Source organism: Tenrec ecaudatus, chromosome 10 (assembly GCF_050624435.1).
Source record: "Tenrec ecaudatus isolate mTenEca1 chromosome 10, mTenEca1.hap1, whole genome shotgun sequence".
NCBI lineage: Eukaryota > Metazoa > Chordata > Mammalia > Afrosoricida > Tenrecidae > Tenrec > Tenrec ecaudatus.
In genome coordinates this window covers 49,576,261-49,597,449 of record NC_134539.1, presented here as the reverse complement: position 1 = coordinate 49,597,449, position 21,189 = coordinate 49,576,261, and the positions used below count along the sequence as shown (strand labels likewise).

At 47.4% G+C, this 21,189-nt stretch overlaps 1 protein-coding gene across 2 annotated transcripts in view; it reads right to left on the bottom strand.

Moving 5' to 3' along the window:
- Positions 1 to 3,241: 3,241 nt before the first annotated feature.
- The window catches only part of KIAA1958 (KIAA1958 ortholog), a 171,141-nt gene continuing 153,193 nt past the window's right edge, over positions 3,242 to 21,189 (bottom strand). For both annotated transcript variants that reach the window (XM_075560328.1, XM_075560327.1), the window contains one exon: positions 3,242 to 5,319. In XM_075560328.1, the coding sequence (XP_075416443.1) occupies positions 4,513 to 5,319 (807 nt within the window). In that variant the 3' untranslated portion in view covers positions 3,242 to 4,512. The remainder of the gene's footprint in view (positions 5,320 to 21,189) is intronic.

The window sequence follows — 21,189 nt, the reverse complement described above, 5'->3', positions numbered from 1 at the left end:
ACGGGCAGGAGTCTGTTCTTCAAGGTGACTATGAGGCAATGCGAATGAATGACTTATTGGATAAAGCCAGGTCAGTCTCAGTCTGCAGAAAATGGTCTACTCTTTCACAGAAAGCCATCGGGCTTCCTAGAAACGATTCAGTCATACCAAGTGACCACTCAATTAGTCAGCGGGCCCACATAGGTGTGATACCACAAGGCCCAAGCAATAGAAAAACTTCCCAAATAGAAAGCATTTTTAAATTCATAAAGCTTCAGCAACAATTTGGCCACCTTGGGCCTGAAGGGGAAGCAGTTCAGTCCAGTGGACTCAGCACTGGATTGGGAACCCGAAGACGTGAGCTCAAATTGAAATTCTCCAAACGGTGACCTGGGTGAGACTCCTGGAGGCTCTGTCACTTCTGGGCCTTGGTTTCTCATCAGAGCCACGGGATGAAACCTGCTTGCAGAGCCCTGGCGAGGCTGAAGTGGGGCTGAGTCCCTTTGAGGAAGTGCTTCGTGTAATTAACAATCTGAAACCTTCCAGGACCATTTGGGGGATAAAAATCAGTAACTGTGCCTTTAATAACCACGGTTACCAGAGCAAGTCAATCAACCCACTGGTACCGACTAGACAATATTGAGGAGCCCGTCCTCATTGCCCGGTTGTCAGCAGTATAAATGGAAGCAATGTGCTCATAGTTCAGGGTGTTTTTATTGTTTTGGTTTCGATGTTTCTTGGAATGATTAACTCCCAAGTAAGCTGCATCTGATGAACAGAGCAGGTTGAGTGTCACTAACTGATTCTGATCCGGTCACAGTGTGCTTTTGTGCGTCCAGTGTATAAATCGCAACTCACCTAGACCAACGCGGGCAATGCTTCTTTGAATCCACTGATGCCTAAAGGCACTGGTTATGAGATCAAAACTTTGTAGCAATCCACATTCCAACAGTGAACCCATTGATGCATGTCTGAAAAGATCGCAAACCTGTCCTGAAAATTAAGTTCCGGACAACTTAAGTCGCAACAGGTGGCCCGTGTTAGCCTACACTGAGAAAAATAATCTTATTTTGTTGAAAGAAAAACACAGAAGCTGGAATCGGAATATCCATGAAAAATCTTACTCCTACAGGAGAAATCCCAGTAGAATAAGAAGTACGAAACCAGGAGTTGGGAACGTTGAATTCTAACTGCCACTTCCCTAACGTGGTGGTCTTGAGGTCTCGCAGAAGCTGTCCACTGTGCACTTTGGAGACACCGTTCCAACGACTGCCCTGTCCAGCGAAGGCGAGTGGGGAAGAATCTGCCTCCAGGGACCAGGAAGGCACTGGAATCGCGTCATTGTCCCACTACGAGAGGCGTCAAGGGGCCCACCGTGTGCAGATTCGCTAACGATCGTGTATATGAACATGCTGAGAGAATGGAATCGTGCTCAATTCGTTCAATAAGGTTCCACTGACATAAAAATAAGGGAAACAAAATCCACATTTCTGCAAATACCATTTATCAGTCAGGGCAGATGCTCACAGCATACAACTAAAGGAAAGCCGGAAAAGGATCAGGCAGACGATTTCTGACCACTTTGGTTAAAGATCCCCCCACTGTTCCTCCGTAAAGACACTGAGCAATGGAAAGGCCTCCCCAGCAGGCCGCGGAGGGCTTGTCCGTTCCTCCACTCACCTTCGCTTCGCTGTATCTGAGGTGTCAGGCTCGGTTGTGCTCGAGGTAGGGTTTGTGGGCTTTACAGTTCCGCGAGAGGGGACAGGTGGTCCAACGTACATTAGTTGAGTGACAGGCATTAACAACATTACCAAGTTACAAGCAAAATAAACCAACCTTTTGTATGTGCTTTCCATGTATCCAAACGACAGTTAATCAAATTGTAGCTATCCTATCGGTGCGATGAACTTCCCATGGGACTCCTGCTACATTCTGGAGGGGGCGGTCAGAGGCAGGGCTCACAGAGGAGCAGTGCAGGTGCAGACAGCGCTCCCCAGGGCTGCGCAGCCCCTCCTGACAGCCACAGCCCTCAGCTGCGGGGCGCAGAGCAACCAGGGCTTAGGGCACCTTGCAAATGCTTGCCACTCATCCCCACTTTTGAGCACAGAAAGGCAAGGGTTAAGTGGGGGAAACACTCCTTCTCGCTTCTTCTGTGATTGTCCTTTCTCAGGGTTGAGGTCAAGATCAGACAGCCATCAGGCTCTGATGTGGTTTAGCGCTGGCTCGAAAGACAGAACAGCTGCCTTCGCTGAACTCCACCTGGTGAGTCTTCGGTCCCTCCCTGGTCTTCTGAGGGTTCTTTGGGAACGTCATGGCCAGGAATGTGGAACGATGCTTTGCCAATTCAGGTTTACCGAGTGTAACCTCACATATTGAATATGTGCGCGCGCACGTTTACACCCAGGGACACGAGAAAAAGAAGACACGGTGCAGTTTACAGCAAGGAATCACACTCGATCCATGTGTCTTCGTCCTCACACCCGCGCCCTCAGGAGGCTTGTCATGAATGGCATTTACAATTCTCTCGAGGCTTCGGCTCCCACCGAAGACCCACTCTCCCGCCTTGTATTTCCTCCGCATACCCATCCATTGTAGGATTCTGGGGGTTATAGGACACCAGAGATGGCAGACAATGAACTTGAGGCAGAGACAGTTATTCGGCTGATCAGATGCTACAATCAACAGAAAGACTACAGCCTCTGGATCAGTTATTGCTACTTCTGGAAATGTTACAATCTGGAAACGATACTAGTAACTCCAAATGGCAATTCCTTCTGGAAGATGTTCCTTGAGGAACCCACTGGAAATATAAATGGGAGTTTTTATTTGATTAGGCAGCAGACCTGGCCAATCGCATGAGGTTCTGGGTCAGCACAGCTGACAAGAAGGGGCATCTGCTTTCCTTAAACGAACCATCCCTTCGGTTCCTCATGATGAGTGTCTGTCTCTCCGTAATCAGAACCCTAAAGATCGCCGAAGGTAAACCACACACCTGTGTGCTATCAAGTCACACTACAGAGATGAAAGCACACCCAAATTACTCCATACTCAGGAACAATCACCTAGTAGACGAGGCTATAATGCACAGTGACTGAAGAGAAACGACGCTGACATGACATCACACCATAAGGCAGCCTTGGCGGTATCTTCTCTGGCAAAGTTTCAGTGACCAGCAAATGATTAAAAAAAAACACAATTAAAATACTACTATTAATAATGCTTTAAAGAAGTAGGATTGATTTTAGGACTCCTGCAAAAATGACTCGGTACTGTAATTTTAATTTGGGATTAGAAAGATTACATAGGAACATAGTGGTATAAAGATAGAGCAGTTTCCCCTCAATTACAAATGAAAGATACCTCCACATCATTATTAATTCACACTCAGTGAGTTCCCTTTTCCCGTGTCTCGGAGCAATAAAAATTACACAATCCTGCGGCTGTAAATAACATGGGGTCAGGCTGAACATTACCTGAGTAAAATGGTTTCAAACTGTACTAAGAAGTAATCAAGAAATTTTAAAAAATTAAATTAAAAAAAAAGTAATCATCATGTTCTGATTTTTATACCCCTCCTTCCGCCAGGTTGGCTTACCTGGTGGGCACTGTGTCCCAGTCACAGGTACCCACCTAAACGCTGGCGACTACTACAGCCAAAAAGGAAAAGTCGTACTTTGACAAAAATATGTCAAGCTCTTTAATAAACACACGCTGGGAGTTGCTGTCTTCGCAGCTGGCTTTGCCAGACTGTCCTGGTTACGCCTGAAGCTGCCCAGGGTGGCCCTCCAGACCCCGTGCTGTGTGCTGCTTGGACACACAGACAGTTCTTGAAACTTTGCAAAAACCAAACCAAACCGTGAAATGAAAATGGCTTCCACGTGGTGCTGAGAAACGAAATGTAGGCACTTGTGCTTCGGGAGGGTTTCACATTTGAATCACAGCGACTTTCCCAGGCCCCTCCCCGCTGGACGTGCCCCGACATGCCCTCACACAGGGCCACCGAGGCCCCGGGAACCGGCCCTGCCCGCTGTCACTCTTCTGTCTCGGCTGCCGGCCCTGATGGAGTCCCCGGGGCTCCCTCCACCAGAGGCTGCACGCTCGCTCAGCAGAATCCAGGTGGCCTTCGGCGACTCCCTGGGGTGGACCGTGCAGCGCAGGTCCCCTGGAGGTGGCTGCTCACCGTCTCTGCCCTGGTCCGCTCGCCACGCGGAGGGCAAGTCACAGAGCGTGTGTGTTTGTCACAACACAAAGCTGCTGGGCTACTGGGATGTTTGTTTTTAATGACTACTCAACCTATTTGTCTTTCTTATTTTTTTTAAAGAAAACTTGTGCTAAAAAGGCACTAGATAGAATGAATCTGCTCACTCTGGTGTCCGTCGCTGCTGTGTACACGGTTGGACTCTCCATCTGAACAACGGTGCCCAACGATGGGATAAGACGTGCTCGTGACTCAGACCCACTTACTGTCCCTTAAAAAGACACCCAGAGCCAAAGGCCGCCTCGCCTGTCGGGGGTCTGGCCCGGGGCGGGGGCTCACTGGCAGCAGCTGTGGGAGCCCAGCCTCCTGGAGACCTGAGTGAACGAGACAAAGGTGAAGTTCTCGCAGTTTTCCAGCTTGACCTTCTTGGCCAAGTTGGGGACAATCCCCCGCAGGGAGCGCAGGCCCATCCGCTGCTCCTCGTACCACACGCCGCCCACGTCGGCGGCCTCCTTGCGCGCCGTCAGGTAGAAGGGGGACTTGGCGTCCATCTGGGTGGGCGGCCGGTGGATGTACATGTACTTGTAGAGGAGGCAGTAAGGGCACTGCTTGTGTCCCCGGGCGTGCTCGTGGTAGATCTTCCCGTGGCACACCCTCGCCGAGCCGCTCCGGCTCTCCCGCTTGACGCTGTCGGTCCGCGCGAAGTAGGGCTGGTTTTGGGGGTCTCTGAGCAGCTCGATGTCACCGTACATCAGGTCTGCGTGCTCCTGCAGCGTCCGCATGTTCAGGTACTGGCTGTTGTACTTGACCACGGTGGACAGCAGTGTGATGGGGCTGTCGTCCCCCAGGCAGCCCGCCTGCCACATCTCCTCCTCGTCGGAAAGGGCGAAGTAGACGATGTTGCGAGACCGCGCCCCTGACATCCCCGCCTTGCTCAGAACCCACAGCTTCTCCTTGAGTTTCTTGGTGGAAGACGTGAAGGTGCTGCCGGTGATGGAGAAGCCCACGCCTGCGTTCTTCAGGATGCGGTCCAGGCCCCGGCGAATGGCGTGGAGCGAGGTGGCCAGGAAGTCCGAGCCATCGCTTTTCTTCACGGTGACGTAAAAGTTCCCCAGCAGCTCATTCAACGTCACTGCGGGGATCTCAAAGGAGACAGACACCGAGGTTACACACTGAGCACACGCAGCCTGCCAGACCCTCCTTCCTTCTCCCCCAGCTCACCAGGGGCCGCCTGCGGATGAGGCCTTTTGGGCGGAGTCGCTCTAGGTCGGCCCCTTAGAAAGCGACAGTGGCAGGGCCAGCGGGGGCTCTGAGTTCCACACTCGGCTCACCTGAGCTCTTTAAGCCTCAGTGTTTCAGTGGACAAAATGGGTGACTACTCTCTCCAAGGGTTGCTTGATGTCAAAGGGCTTAAAAAACAATAATGAGCACACCCAGATATAGGCATGTGGAAAATATACAAGCCCAAATCCAATTCATTGACAGTGAGTGGATGCCGACTCAGCAACCCCCTAGGACAGAGCAGAACTGCCCTGGGGGGTTCTGAGGCTGTACCTCTTGATGGGAGAGAAGCCCCCCTCCTGCTCCTGGTGAAAACATACAGAGATACATCAATTACGACGGTCACTGGTCTTTGTAACGCATCCGATTCCTCTCTGGCAGGGCCACAGTCTCTTTGTCAGCCAGTCGCTTCTCTCCCTTCACCTCAGCAAACTCAACCACCTTCTCCGCACAGTTCCTGAACTAAACTTCTAAATATTGAAATCATTTTCACATGGATTGTTCTGAGATCTGTACAAACCGCTGGGTACTGACAGGAAACAGGGCGCTGTAAGGGGCGGTGACGGAGGCATCTATTGTGCAAAGCAAGTTAATGCTGCTTGATGCTTTATTTGCATTTGTCCAAAAAGCACCTGAAACATCTCTCACTTAATGATCTCGGACAGGGCTTCTCAACCTTCCTCATGCCGCGACCCTTCCATACAGTTCATGTTGTGGTGACCCCCCAACCATAAAGTTATTTTCATTGCTACTTCATCTCTGTCATTTTACTACTGTGATGAATTGGGCGACCTCTGTGGAAGGGTCATTTGACACCCTCCCCCAAAGGGGTCGCGACCCACAGGTTGAGAACTGCTGCTCTAGGAGGTTTTGATCTCGATATTAGCGCGACCGACCAAAATCAAACTCACTGCCGGCGAGTGGATTCCAAGCCAGAGAAGTCCCCTGGGCGGGGGGGGCGCCCTGTGGACGTGAGGGCCGTCCCTCTGGGCGTGAGCAGCCTGCAGGGGCTGCGGAGCTCTCGAGTCCACTACACCTCCGCCAGGGGTCCTCCCATTTAGTTCACAAGTCACAAAAACTCTGCATTACAACAGGCAGGTGAGGAGAAGGAAAGGTAGCTGGCAAGAAAGCTTTACATGCAAGATGGAAGTACGGAGAGAAAAGTCAAATTTCTCTGGGCATAGTCTGCTGAGGCTGCAAACACGTTCCAGGACAAAATCAAGTCTCAAGATATTCACTGGTCAGCTATGAACTGTACCGGTGATATCCACGCTTTAATAGCTTTAGGGTCAAAAATAAAGTGAGAAAAAGATTACACGTTAAAAATGTCCCAAACGTGTGTTAAAAATGTGCAAAAGTGGATCGTGATGGTGGATGCCAAACGTGGTGGTTGTAATTGACAGCGCTGAATGAAGCACTTTGAGGAATGGTTACAAAGGCCAAACTGAAAATGACGCATACTGCAAGGTATGAGACATTGCTAAAAGCACTCACATAACATCTTAGTCTTGAATGGCTTCGTCAGAATACTACTGAGAATAAGCAAAATTCGGCTGAAAAAGCTGGACAAAGTAAAACCAAGTTTTAAAACAAGTCAATAAATGTAGAAACATAAGGTTAATGCACAATTTGAGGGAGAAAACTAAAATATGTACTATTTGGTAAGACCCCAAAGTTCACAAACTTCTAACAGCTCTGAGCGCAAGGGAAAGAGGAAAGGAAAGGTCTCCTTAAACATTGGGAACAAGAAAGGTGACAGGAATAGAGCAGAGAATCTGAAAATGATAACATATCTTATGCATGTGGATTGAAAAAATAATCGAGATGGTTTGAACCGTCGTCAAGCAAATGTAAATAACCCCAGTTAGTTCAACAAAAGGGCCCCGCACAAGAGCAGTGCGTTCCCGTGCGCTGGCGGTCAGAGGCGACTCTCCTAAGGAGACAGCTGTGTGGCTGCTCTCTAACAAACATGTCAGGCGGTGAACTTTCTTTTGCACATAAGTACCTCTGCGGTTACCACTGGGGCTGTCTAGTAGGTTCCAACTGCTCGGGGCCCATGTCACAGAGGGAAATTGCCCCGCGGGGTGCTGGCTGTCATCTTTATGGAAGCACATCACCAGAGCTTTCTTCTGCGGTGCTGCTGGGTGGGTTTGAACTATCAGCCTTTTGGTTAGCAGCTGAGCACTTGGTCACCTACACCACCTGGGCTCCTTTTAAACACTTTCAGGGCAGAGGAAAACGACATTACTTTATCCCCCGGAATGGAACAACGTACCCCAAAACGAAGCACAGGAAGATGTCAACTTCCCTAGGTCAACTACCGGCAGTCTTCATTTCTTTCACTAGGTGCCGTGTAAACGGAAACACGTGCGCAGCAGAATGGAGCAATGGCGTCCTGCCAAGCACTAGTTTTAGTTAACATGACACCATGTAAAACAGTCAAACTCAGGACTATGGTAAAATACTACACCAGCAATGCAAGGACAGATTTTTACAGACTATAAGGATAAACTCAATTGGAAAATACTTTCATAGAATTGATTTATTTATAAAGTAGGGAACATATATGAATCTTGATAAATCCTGGAAAGTCATTTGAAAAAGTTTCGTCTCTCTAGAAAAGAATGATGGAATATGTGTATGAATATGTCGGACACAACTGATGTATGGTTTGTAACAAGAGTTGTAAGAAACCCCAATAAAATGACAGAAAAAAGAAAAAGTTTCATCTCCCCTTCAAAGCAATTTATAATGTGGATTGGTTAGCTTTTAAAAAGGCCCTCTTAACTATACATGAGTATTTCATAGATAATACCCATAAAATTATACCCCAGACGAAAACATTAGAAACCTTTTTGTGACATCAAGAACAGATAACCTTTTGAGTATCATTGCTGTTGTACAGTTTAATTCCATGGTTCTGAAAGTTCCAGCTAATCAAATGTATATATTTATTCATACGCATATAGGAGAAAGAAGAGGCAAACTGTTATTTTATTACAATAATATTATTGATGTTGAAAATCCAAAGAGACGCAGCTGAAAAGCTATCAGAGAGAGCAGGGCAACTTTTCACAAAACATAAAGAGCAAACGTTTTCTTAAATACCAGCAAAAGCCAGTGAAGTCACGTCTCAACAGCGATGATGCCTCAAATAAGCTGGGTGCCCACCTTCCTGTTAGTCTTCCTGTCTCCCCCTCTCTGTATTAATTGTGTCTCATCTGTGCCAGGCCAGGCAAATAGGAACGCCAGAAAACGAGGAGTTCAAGGCCATCAGGATACTCTGCTCTCAGCCCCCCTCTCTGTACAGACCACAGGATACTGCAGGCATTTGTCAGGGACCAATTCTCCTTGTCAGTAGAAACAATATTCAAGAGATGATTCTGGCTGGTCCACTCCTGATCCAAATAACAAACCAAAACGTGATTCTTATGCTGACATTAAAGCTTTTGCTGCAAAGATGTGGATTTGAATTAGGCATTTGGGTTATGGTATGGTAAAGAGTACGGAATGTAACATGGATTCTCAGGGAGAACAAAATCTGTCTAAAACAAGTACAGCCTGAATGTTCCTTAGAAGAGAGGGCAGCAAAACTTTGTCTCACATACTTTGGACACGTCAGCCAGAAGGACTAGCCGTTGAGAAGTGGCAACATGGAGGGTCAGCGAGAAAGAGGGAGCCCTCAAGAGATGGGCTGACATGGTGGCTGTGACACTGAGTTGCGGCAACATAACGGTGGGGGCCGTGTGAGCAAAACGTCCCTTATGTGATGCATCATAATTCTGGATGTTGGATGGCTGTGGCTATGTCCCATTTCGGAGGCATTCTCTGCTAACAAATAGGAATAGAATGAGCTTAAATTCTGACCTTAGTAGACAGTGTGAATCACACCACACTTCAGTTTAATGGTTATCTTGGTTCCTGTACCTTATAGTGGTTATAAGGATTATATGCTACAGCTGAGAGGGGAAAGAAACCTGTTTCTAAACTGGCCTGGGAAAAGCCTGGCTGACTGAGATTAGTAGGAGGGGCCAGTGCCTACCGGAAACATCTCTCCAGAGGCCCCAGGTGATCTACGCATAAGTAAGGTACGGTCTCCAGGGGTGGAAAGTAGATTATTGTATTGGGGTGAAATTTGATTTTATCATGTATTTCCCACCAAATGATCTTCCCCTGCATGGGTCTGGTAAGAAGGTGGAGGAAGATACTGATAGGAATGGTGAGCAGGATTCCCAACAATGCCATTCTGCCACATATGAAATAAACCCTCTGAGAAGCAGGGGTGTGGTTCTGTCACCTGCGAGAGCCAGGAGTGGAGCACAGCCTCTGGCCCCCACTTCTGGCCCACCCCTGCCTGCCCTTCACATTCTGGATGGAACAGCACCCACCACCACTGGAGATATTTACCCGAATTTTCGTGAGTTTTGCGGGACACTGCTGTGATTTGAAGAACCCAGAGCCATGAGGGAATATATTCAAGAGAGGAAGGCCAGGTTTGGGGAGGGGGGTTGTGTGGAGGGAACACACTGGCATCTTGCAAGAGTTAGACCCAGGGATGTTTTCAATCTCCATCTCCTTGAGACTAGTTTGGTATTAATTCTGAAAGAAATGATTACTGCGGTGTTGCAGCAGGGAGTGCCACGTTCTAGGTACACAGGGCTGCTCCAGGCGGGGACATGATCGCCTGAAACACCATGTAGACTGTAGGAGAGAAACCGTTCCAAGTGCATAGATGCTGGGAAGAAACTCTATCACCTGAGTCCTTAAAAATAAACAAGTAAAAACTCAAAATTAAACCACCTCTTATCTCTTCTGTTGCCCTTAAGATAAATCCCAGTGTTTCTTTTGTACGTAAGTGTTCACAATCGGCTTCCACGGTACAGCAGACTGCAGAGAGCCACACAAGCTCCTCCCGTCCTGGTCCCCACACCACTTGGCAATGTGACTTTGAGCCGCCTCCTACCGCAAGGTAGAATCTATTTTCCCACTGGGGGTGTCACGTGACTTATTCTGACCACTGTTGTGCAGGAGCAATGACAATATGTGAATTCCCTTGAGAGGCTTCACAAGTTCTGGTTTCCTCTTCTTCGTAGCTGGTATCGCCATGTGAGGAAGCCCCAGGTTCGCTTTCAGGAACATGTGCACCTTAGAGGGCTTTTCTCTCCTGTACCATCGGAGAGACGGCAGCACCACCAAGGACCAGCTAACAAATCGGCCACTGGGTGCTGCCGAGACAGCGGCATGCACAGGTCTAGGGTCCCAACCTTCCCCCTGGGAACACCAAGGAAGAACCCCTGAGCAACTAGGTGAACTAGGACAGGAAGAAGCCACAAACTGGAAAACAGAGAGAGAGAGAGAGAGAGAGAGAGAGAGAGAGACACGTTTCAAGTGGTAGGAAAACCTGCTGTTGTTCGTACTCTTTCCTCTCCTCGTCTAGCCGACAGACACTGCCACGGAGCTGCAGCCACGGCCACGTGACGCTCCAGGACGAAAAAGAACAGCATTTCCGGTGGGGTGAGCTCAGGGTGTATGTCCTGACAAGTATGGCCACCGCCTAAAAGACGGGGCCTCGGGCTAGCCTGAACTGGAGCTGGACAGGGCACAGTGAGCAGACTCCAGGCTGTCCCCACCGAGGGGCCTAACGAGCAGTGTGTGTCCTGAGTTGTCTGGGAGCCACTGACAGGTTAAAGTCTGAGTTTGAGCTTATTTTGAAATTTCACAGGGCTGGGGATAGAGTAATGAGCAAAGTCTAGAGACCACACCTGCCTCTGAACTTCTTACCTGAATCAGTGGTTTTGAAAGTATCGTGGGCACTGGGAAAAGTAACACACTGTGCTACCCTAATGCAGTCCCTCCCTGGGGGAACAAATGGGTGAGCACGCAACCAACAACCAAAGGTGGGAGGCTCAGTACACCAGAAGCGTCTCTGAAGGCAAATCTAGCAACCGTGTTTCTGAAAGGTCCTAGCCTTTAAAACCCAACGGAGCAGTTCTCGTCTGCTCACAGGAAGTTACCATAGGCTGGGATCAACTTACTGGCAACTAACAGTAACCACATTGTCCCGGCACCCACACAACCCCACCAAGCCTACAAGGACACTGAAAATGATGACCTATTCAAAAGAACAAGAGAAAGAAAAGGAAATCATCTCTATGGAAAGGTAGATCTGCAAATACACAAATCTGTCGAAGACTTACCACAGCCAACTAGCACAGGAGCCAGTCAGGGTGCGGTGTAGCACCAATGAAACACAACTGTCCTCCAGTTCTTTATGGCTTCCCCCCTACCCGCCCCCCACTATCATGATCCCAATTCTAACTTACAAATCCAGCTAGACCAGAGGATGTACACTGACACAGATCAGAGCTGGAAACACAGGAATCCAGGACAGATAAACCCCTCAGGACCAATAATGAGAGCAGAGATACCAGGAGGGGACGGGGAAGGTGGGGGAGAAAGGGGGAGCCTATCTACATATAACCCCCTCCCTGGAGGACTGAAAACAGGGAAGTGGGTGAAGGGAGACATCAGACAGTGTAAGACATGGAAAAACAATAAGAATTTATAAATTATCAAGGGCTCATGAGACAGGGAGGAGGACTAAAAATGAGGAGCTGATATCAAGGGCTCAAGCAGAAAGCAACTGTTTTGAGAATGAGGATGGCAACAATACACAAATGTGCTTGACACAGTGGATGGACGGATGGATTGTGATGAGTTGTACGAGCCCCCAATATGAGGATTTCCCTGTTCACTGTCCCTGCCGGTGGACGTCCTCTAACTCGGGGTGCCCTTGTCTAGCAGCGCAGGACTGCACGGTAGGTTTCCCAAACTGCAGTCACTGATTGGGCTCACAGGCTGCCACGTCTTTCTGCTGCACAGTGGCTGGTCGGTTTGAACTGCCGGCCTCTCAGTCGGCTGCAGCAGATATTCAACCACTGCCCCGCCCCCCAGGGCTCTCCTGTTGTCATTAGGGAACCGCAAGTCAAAATCCCCTAAGATAACGCTTTACTAGGGTAACTGATCAGAACGCCACCTTTGGCGAGGATGTAGAGAAACGGGAATCCTCGGCCCCTGCGGGCGGGACTGAGGAAGGCCATGGCCACGACGGGAAGCAGCTTCACGTGCCTCAACATGGTAAACTCGATGCCCAGCGACCCAACAGTTCACTTCAAGGCACACACCCACTCCGACTTTATGGGGACTGAGTTTCTACGGAAGGGCAAACATTGGAAATGCACCTGTCACTCAATTGTACATGTGAAAAAGACAGGGCAAATGTTTTGTTTTGCATATTTCTCTCAGCAACCACCGCATGAGCCACTAACAAGACTGGTGCCGTAAGCCACTGAATGTGGCGGGGTCTGCTACGCAGCAGCAGGCAACCAATGCAAACCTACTTCTCCACCCCTCTCTGGTGCGTCGCTCGCCTCTCTGTATTTTCCAGCCATTACACTAGAAGCCACAAGGTGGTTTTGTTTTTGCTCCCAAGTCTTTCTCTCTGAGGACTGAGACCTCCCGGAAGGTAAGAATGGTGCGCCGTTATCTGTACACATGCCTGGAAAACCAAGAGCCAAGCCCACTGCTGTGGCCTCGGGGCTGACTCAGAGTGAACGCCGTGATGCCCATGAAAGCAGAGGCCGCCTCGCTCTCTTGGGGCGCCAACCACTGCACCCCCAAGGCCCCTTAGGAGGCGTGGGGTTAGTATATCGTATAGACGCGTGTCTAAGCTGAGTTCTTCAGCACATTAAAAAATTTTTTAAAATACTTTTATCAGAGGCTCTTACATCCCTTATCACAATCCATACATTCCTCCAGTGTGTCAAGCACATTTGCACATATGCCGCCATCATCATTTTCAAAGCATTCTCTTCCCACTTGAGCCCCTGATATCTGCTCCCCATTTCGTCCCCCTTCCTTCCCCACCTCCCTCATGAACCCTTGATAAGTTATAGATTATTATTTTCTTATCTTACATCATCCTCCGTTGCCCCTCACCCACTTTTCCGTTATTTGTCCCTGAGTGGGGGGTCATAGGTAAATCATTGTGACCGATCCACACACATCCCCCTTGCCTAATCCTCCTGGAATCTCTACTCTCATTGTTGGCCCTGAGGGGGTCATCCATCCTGGATTCCCTGTGTTGCGGGTTCTTGTCTATAGCAGTGTTCAGCATATTTTTACTGCAGTTTTTGTGGTAAAATTTGGTGCCTCGGCTGATATTCGGGTTGCTTATACTCTAGAATATATGGCACTTGAAATTAAGTGAACTGATGAGTGTGGCTTATATTAACTGAGCACCAGTGAAGTCGGGAGAGCCATGTTGGCTCAAACATTGCAAAATACTTTCTCTCGGTTACCACACACCACCACCAGGTTCAAAGTGAAATCAGATCAAAACAACCCAAGGGAAAACAGCAGGTTACAAACATTTACATTGTTTGCTTAGAAGGACATGTTTAGTCTGGCCACCTTGGCTAACTTCTTGAACTTGTTTCTGGGCCCCTTCATTGATTAATTGGGATTGATGCAGTATCCACAATCAGTCATGTATTACAGACTTGGCCTCCTCATATAGAAATAACCAAAGCTTGGTTATTGGGTAGACGATACTTGGTACAAAAGAACAAATGGACTCATTTGGCAAACTTCATATTTTTAGAACTACATAGTAATCCCGACACTTGACAGAGAATGTTGTAAGACAAAACCAAAAGTTCCCCTTTTGGGGAAGTTCTTAAACTACTATTTGTGATAATCTTGTTGGGGGTGGGTGGGTGTAGAGACGTGTGAATGAAGGGTGGAGAAGGGGGAAGGGGAGTGGTGATAATAGTAGAAAAAATGCCACTGAACTTCATATAAACTGAGTCTTTAGCCACCGTGGTAACAAACATGACTTCATTGTTACATTGACAAGTTTGACTTTGCTGAGAAAGCGCTGTATTGAACTTGGAAATGCTCTGGTTTGGAGTGAATAAGCCTACAGAGTAAGCCACGGAGTCAGCCAGAGGAGGACATGCTCCAGACGGTAATTTGGGGGGGGCCTTTGGACCCTCCTGGGCAGACAGCGACAAAGGTGCTGTGCATTCTGCTTCCCCAGACAACATCTGAAATCTGCTTTGAACCTTGAGGCAACAAAATTGCTGGCATTGAGTGGATTTCGACTCATAGCAACCCGAAGGCGCAGAGGGGAACTGCCAAGCCTGGTTTTTTAAGCCTGTAAATCTTTAAACAAGCAAGAAAACCTCATCTGCCTCCCGTGGCTCAGCTGGTGGTTTTGAACTGCTGACCTTGCGGTGAGCAGTCTGGTGGGCAATCCATTATCTCACTAAGGTTCTCCTAGTTTGAGGCAGAGCAGAAGCCAAACTAGGGTCAGTGGTTGTAAACTGCCTCGTCCGCCAGCTATGACTATTTCTTTAGTCACACCTACGCAGAACACATTTTGCATTGACACAGAGAGTGCGATAAAAAAAATAAGCACTGTGACCTCTTCCCTGGGAGAGGGACAGCAGAGAAGGGGGTGGAGGGAGACTCCGGATAGGGCAAGATATGACAAAATAACAATCTATAAATTATCAAGGGCACATGAGGGAGGGGGAAGCGGGGAGGGAGGGGGAAAAAAAGAGGACCTGATGCAGAGGGCTTGGGTGGAGGGCAAATGCTTTGAGTGATTAGGGCAAAGAATGTACAGATGTGCGTTATACAATTGATGTATGTATATGTATGGGTTGTGATAAGAGTTGTATGAGCCCCTAATAAAGTGTTGTTTTTAAAAAAAAAAAAAAAAAAAGCACTGAAGAACGCAGCTTTCCCCCAGATCCTGGATGCTTCCTTCCCACAACTACCATGATCCGAATTCTACCTTGCAGGGCTGGATAGGGCAGAGGTTGTACACTGGTACATATGAGGGCTGGAGAAACAGGGAATCCAGGGTGGATGATACCTTCAGGACCAAGGGTGTGAGGGGCGATGCTGGGAGAGTGGAGGGTGAGTGGATTGGAAAGGGGGAACCGATTACAAGGATCCACATGTGACCTCCTCCCTGGGAGATGGACGGCAAAGAAGGAGTGGAAGGGAGACTCCGGATAGGGCAAGATATGACAAAATAACAATGCATAAATTACCAAGGGCACATGAGGGAGGGGGGAGCGGGGAGGAAGAGGGAAAAAAAAGAGGACCTGATGCCAAGGGCTTAAGTGGAGAGCAAATGCTTTGAGAATGATTGGGGCAGGGAATGTGCGGATGTGCTTTATACAATTGATGCATGTATATGTATGGATTGTGATAAGAGTTGTATGAGCCCCTAACAAAATATTTTTAAAAAGCACTATTAAAAAAAGGAACTATACTATAATCCTTCTTCTGAATATTGGCCAATTATCTGAAGTGTTAGCTTCTTTCATAGCCTAGTTAATTAAAATGATTCAGCGTCAGCAGCCCCGTGTGATTGGCTATGGAGGACTGGAATCATAGGGTGGCACTGTGCCTGGGTCTCGGGCTGCTCACCACACTGGCAGTTCAAACCCACCAGGCTTCTGCAAGAGGGAGAGGAAGCGCCTGCAAAGATTTACCGTCTTGGAAGCCCTACTCAGGGTCAGTGTGGGTTAGAACAGACTCGATGGCAGTGCTTTGGGTTTGGATTGAGTCTTAGCCACTGTTCTTCTCGATGCCACCAGTGCTAATGAAGGAAATCCTAGTACTGAACGTGGGGGTAGGGAGCATGTCAAGGGACGACAGCTAAGCAACGTTCGTCATCTGGGACTGATTCCTGCATGGAAACGTGCAGGTTCCCAATAGCCAACTGTCTTCTCACGATGGCCCAGCCTGGTCGGGCCTGGAGTGGGTGTGGCATCATGGTGACGGGTGGACGGAAAAGCGGAAAAGGTAGATGTTTTGACAAGCTTATGCAAAAAAAAAAGGCAGAGAAACAGGAAGCTTTAGAGAAATCACAAGGAGTATGGAATATTAAAGGCAAAACAAAACAAACAAATAAACAAACTTAACCCACTGCCATCGAGTCCATGCTGACTCATAACAACCCTGTAGGACAGGGCAGAGCGGCCCTTTCAAGTTTCCAAGACTGTCCCTTGGTAGTTTTGAACTGCAGACTTTCCGGATTGCGGCCACATAACCATAGAAATTCCCCTTTGTTCTAAGAAGGGTGAACTGGCTTGAGCTTTGCATAACAGGATTTCTGTGAGGATCAAGGGAGAAAGAATCAACAGTGTCTAACACACGTAGTGCCTACAGCACAGTGGAGCCTCCCCTCCATCATGATTGTTTTTAATGCTATTGCTATGAAACTGATGTGTAATACGTACTCAAGGGCTCCTAGTGAGCTATGAGCAGGTTCAGGCTTCAAAGCTCCCAACAATGAGAAAATCCTATTTGCCACTGCGTGTGATGATTCTTTAGCCTGGTCCCTGGACCACAATCGTGAGCGCGAGGACGCCCTTGGTTTTGAATGGACAGCCAGGGGTCGTTGGCTTTCCTGCAGCCGTACGAGAGAAGAGAGCGGGGAGAGGAGCAAAGCAGGGAAAGAAAAAGGAGCGCCCTGCTCACAGGCGACCCACTGGGCTCTCGGGGTTAGTAAACAACCGATTTTCAAATGACCGTTTACTTTGTATTCATTAGTTGCTATACATTTAAAATAAATGGAACTTAGGTATGTTATGAACTATGGAAGCAAACCAACATCTAGAATCTATCATAAGAACTAGACCATTATTAATATTGTCTCCTGTATGAGGGGGCTTCTCAACGGTTGTGGAAAAGTTCCATTATCTTTTTATTACGTTTTCCCACAAATTTTTTGAAGCCACTGTCTACTAATAAAGTCTGTCATCATTCCACTGTGATGCCCTCAAATGCTCACTGAGGAAATGATCTTAAATGCTATCGTTCATTAATTTCTTGCCCCACAATTATATCACATGTGCACGTATGCCTAATATGATGCGCTGCCACGTCCTGCCTGCCTGTGAGTTCTGCAAAGTTGGCCGGGGATCGTTTGCCACTGAAGAGCTCGAGGAGTGTTCTTTGTATGTTCTACTCTGAGACGATTTCACACTTAGGAGAAGGTGCAATACGGTAAAGAGCCTTTGTATATCCTTAGCTGAGATTTGCCAAGTTTCCTTTGGCCTCTGTCACCTGTGTGCTTGTTCTGTCTCCTGTGTTTCCAGTTTTCCTGACTTTGAGAGTAAGCTGACACATGCCTTCGCCTGTAAACATCTCAGCATCTCTTTCCTCTGAAAAAGAGCATCTGCTAACACAACTACCAGAGTTACACGAATGAGCACATTTCACCCCCACACCATGCCATTATCTAAACCATGGTCCATGTTCCGATTTCATCAGGAGTCTAACATACGTGAGGGTAAGTAAGAGCGTTGCGCTAAGATCTCAGACACCTCTATTGAACAAAAGGTGAAAATACATGAAGCAGCAGCCTCCGTGTCAGTCTGCACACTCCTGGAGGTGGGGTTTCCGTCCCGCTAAGCCTCCCCCAAAGCCTCCTCTGCCCTTTCATTTACACCACACCGAAACAAGGCTTCCTGGAGGACTCACACTATTTCTTTCAACGTCCCTGAGTGTGGGGAACAGGAAGATGTTTGAGGGGTAAGATTAGGGTTGTAGGCATGGATGAGGTACATTAAGATTAAGAATAATCTCATAGGACAACAAGGGCATAGCAATGATAGGAAGAGATTCTACAGCATTGCACTCCTAGCCTTTTCCTCCCCAATGGAGTTTTCCATTTTCTTAAAATTTTATCCTAATAAGCCTCCATAATCATCCTGTCTCTTCCCAGAAAATCTACCAAGATTACCCCTTTGGAGTCCCCAAACCCAGTCATGACAGTCTTCTAGCTGACCTCTCTGTTTTGAATTCAAGTGCCCAGCAGATCACCTGAGAGGCTTTTAATTTTTTAAGTTTTAATAAATCATTTTATTGGGGGCTCTTACAGCTCTGATCACCATCCATACATCCACTGTAAGAAGCACATTTGTACATACGTTGCCATCATCATTTCCAAAACATATTCTTTTTACTTGAGCCCTTGGTATCAGCTCGTTTTCCCCTCCCTCCCCTCCCCCCCTCCACCCTCGTGAATCCTTGATAATTAAAAACTTATTTTAATTTTCATATTTTACACTGTTTGCTGTCTCCCTTCACCCACATTTCTGCTGTTTGTCCCCCAGAGGGTGGTGGTGGTGTACGATGATCATTGCGATTGGTTCCTTCTTTCTCCCCCTTCTTCCCCACCTTCCCCTACCCTCATGGTATCTCTACTCCCATTACTGCTCCTGAGGCGCTTATCTGTCCTGGATTCTGTGTGTCGACAACTCCTGTCTGTACCAGTGTACATGCTCTGTTCTAGCCAGATTTGTAAGAGAGAACTGGGGTCATGATGGGGTGGGGGGGATGGGGAGGAGGCATTAAAGAACTAGAGGAAAGTTGTATGTTTCATCGTTGCTATACTGCACCCTGGCTGGCTCATCCCTTCCTTGTGACCCTTCAGTGAGGGGATGTCCAGTTGTCTACAGATGGGCTTGGGGTCTCCATTCCAACTCTGCTCATTTGCATCAAAATGGTTGTTTGTTCGGGGTCTTCTGATGAGGCCACGTCTTGACTGGACGCTGTTTTGAAGGCGCTCTGGTGAGACTGGGGTCCGTGTCCTGCGGAAGGAGAGGCCCTGGGCCATGGCTTGCTCGTAGACACAGGCTCACACGTTGTGTGCGGGATAAGCCAGTGTCTGGAACCCTAGCAGCAAAGCCTTTTACTTACCCTTATCTCCTGTGCCGATGTAAACTCCACGGTTCACCAGCAGTTTACCCTGTGGTTCAGAGTGTCTGTCGTACTTATTTTCCCTGTTGGATAATATTCCGCTGTTCAAATATAGCTGTTACCTTTTCCCTTGATTATGGACATTTGGATTAGAGCCAGTTTTTTTATATCCAGTTTGATTTTGGTTATTTATTATGACTAATGCTCTTTACATACCTTCTAGTATGCATGGGAAAGATTTTCCTCTGGGGCTTACTCCTAGAGGTGGAATCGCTGGTTCCTGTGTGTGCTTAGGTTCAACTTTTAAGACAGTTACCAATTGTATTACAAAGAGTTGCAGTAACAGAGTCTGAACAGGAGTGACTAATATTCTTGTTGCTCTACCGTCTCACCAAATCTGATAATATTTATTTTCTGGTAGTTTATATTACATACTATCTCATTATAGTTTTAATTTGCAGTTTCCTGATTTCTAATGCTTTAGGGCTTCCACCCCCTCAGGTGTACTTTTCACAGATTTCCTGTTAAGTTCTTGTCCGTGTCTTGCATTGCTTCTTTTCACATTTCAGTAGCTTTGGTTGTGCCACTGATATGTTTACTAGCAAGGCATAGCATCCTGTTTGCTCTCGATTAGTGTTTCCCAAAGTGGTAGCTTATACAGCTAGCTACCCTGCGGGGCGCTGGCTCCTTATTCTGGATTGCAGTCTATAAAACAAACATTTTTAATTGCTGGGGGAGAGGGACACCGAGTAATTTTTCCTTTTTTTCTAAAAAGGGGCATACAGGCAAGTAAGTTTAGAAACCTGTTATATCCTTACCAAAATTTGCTATCGCCAGTTTTTAAATGTTCAGTCAGTCTAGTGGGTGTCTAGCAATATATCACTGTGACTTGCGTTTTGCACTTCTCTTTTGACTAACTCCCAAGTTTTATTCATGAACAACTCAAAGCATGGAATGGTCACCAAGCAGAGAAGCCTGCACAGATGAGAAGTTCCGTTCAGTTGGAGTTTGAAATACCTACTATCTAATAGAGGGAGCAGCTGTGAACTTGGAGCCTGCATTTCAAGAGAGTAGTTGGATAAGAGACAAAAAATGTTAGGGCTCCCTAGCATAGAGGACCACCTGACATCAATGCTGTATCTGCTTCCACATCCTCTTCCAAGTGGGCTGGAAATTCTGGTGACTCACTGTCAACAGACTACTGCAAATGTTTTTAAATTATTTTTTCACCAAATGTGACTTGTGTGTGATACTAGTGACAATGATGGATAATTTTTATATTCTATTAGATCATCTTTCTTTGAAATGGGTATAAATATGGGTCTCTTCTAGTTGGTTGGCCAGGTAGCTGTCATCCAAATTGATTGGCATAGATAAGTACTGCCATTGCTGAATCCATATGTCTCCGTTGGTAGTCTTGTCAATTCCTGGAGGCTATTTTTTGTTTTTTGCCAATTCCTTCAGTGGAGCTTGGACTGCTTCTTTTAGTACCAGCAGTTTTTGTTCATATGCTGCCTCCTGAAATGGGGCTGCCAGATGGATCTCAGTTGAAAGCAGAGAATACCAATATGATGTTGATCTGTGTTTTATTCACTATGCAAAGACGTTTGTGTGACTCGTATCACATTATGGATAACATTGCAAAGAAAAGGAATTTAAGAACATAATTTTGTTTATATGGAAGCTGTACATAGACCAAATGGCCATTTTTGGAACAGAAAAATAGGATGGTGCCTAGTTTAAAACCAGAGTCTTTTACCATACTACAAGGAGCACACCCCCACCCCAAATGGAAAAATCCTCCTCTGAGTGGAACTTTCATAGTAAGCAATTTTTCCCACCAGGGGAGCATCAAACAGCTTGTTTTGAGTCAGTGCACGCAGTGGTGTTGCCTGGGAAGGTTCTCTCTGGTCACAGTAAATTTTTTGTAAAAGCAGTCTCGC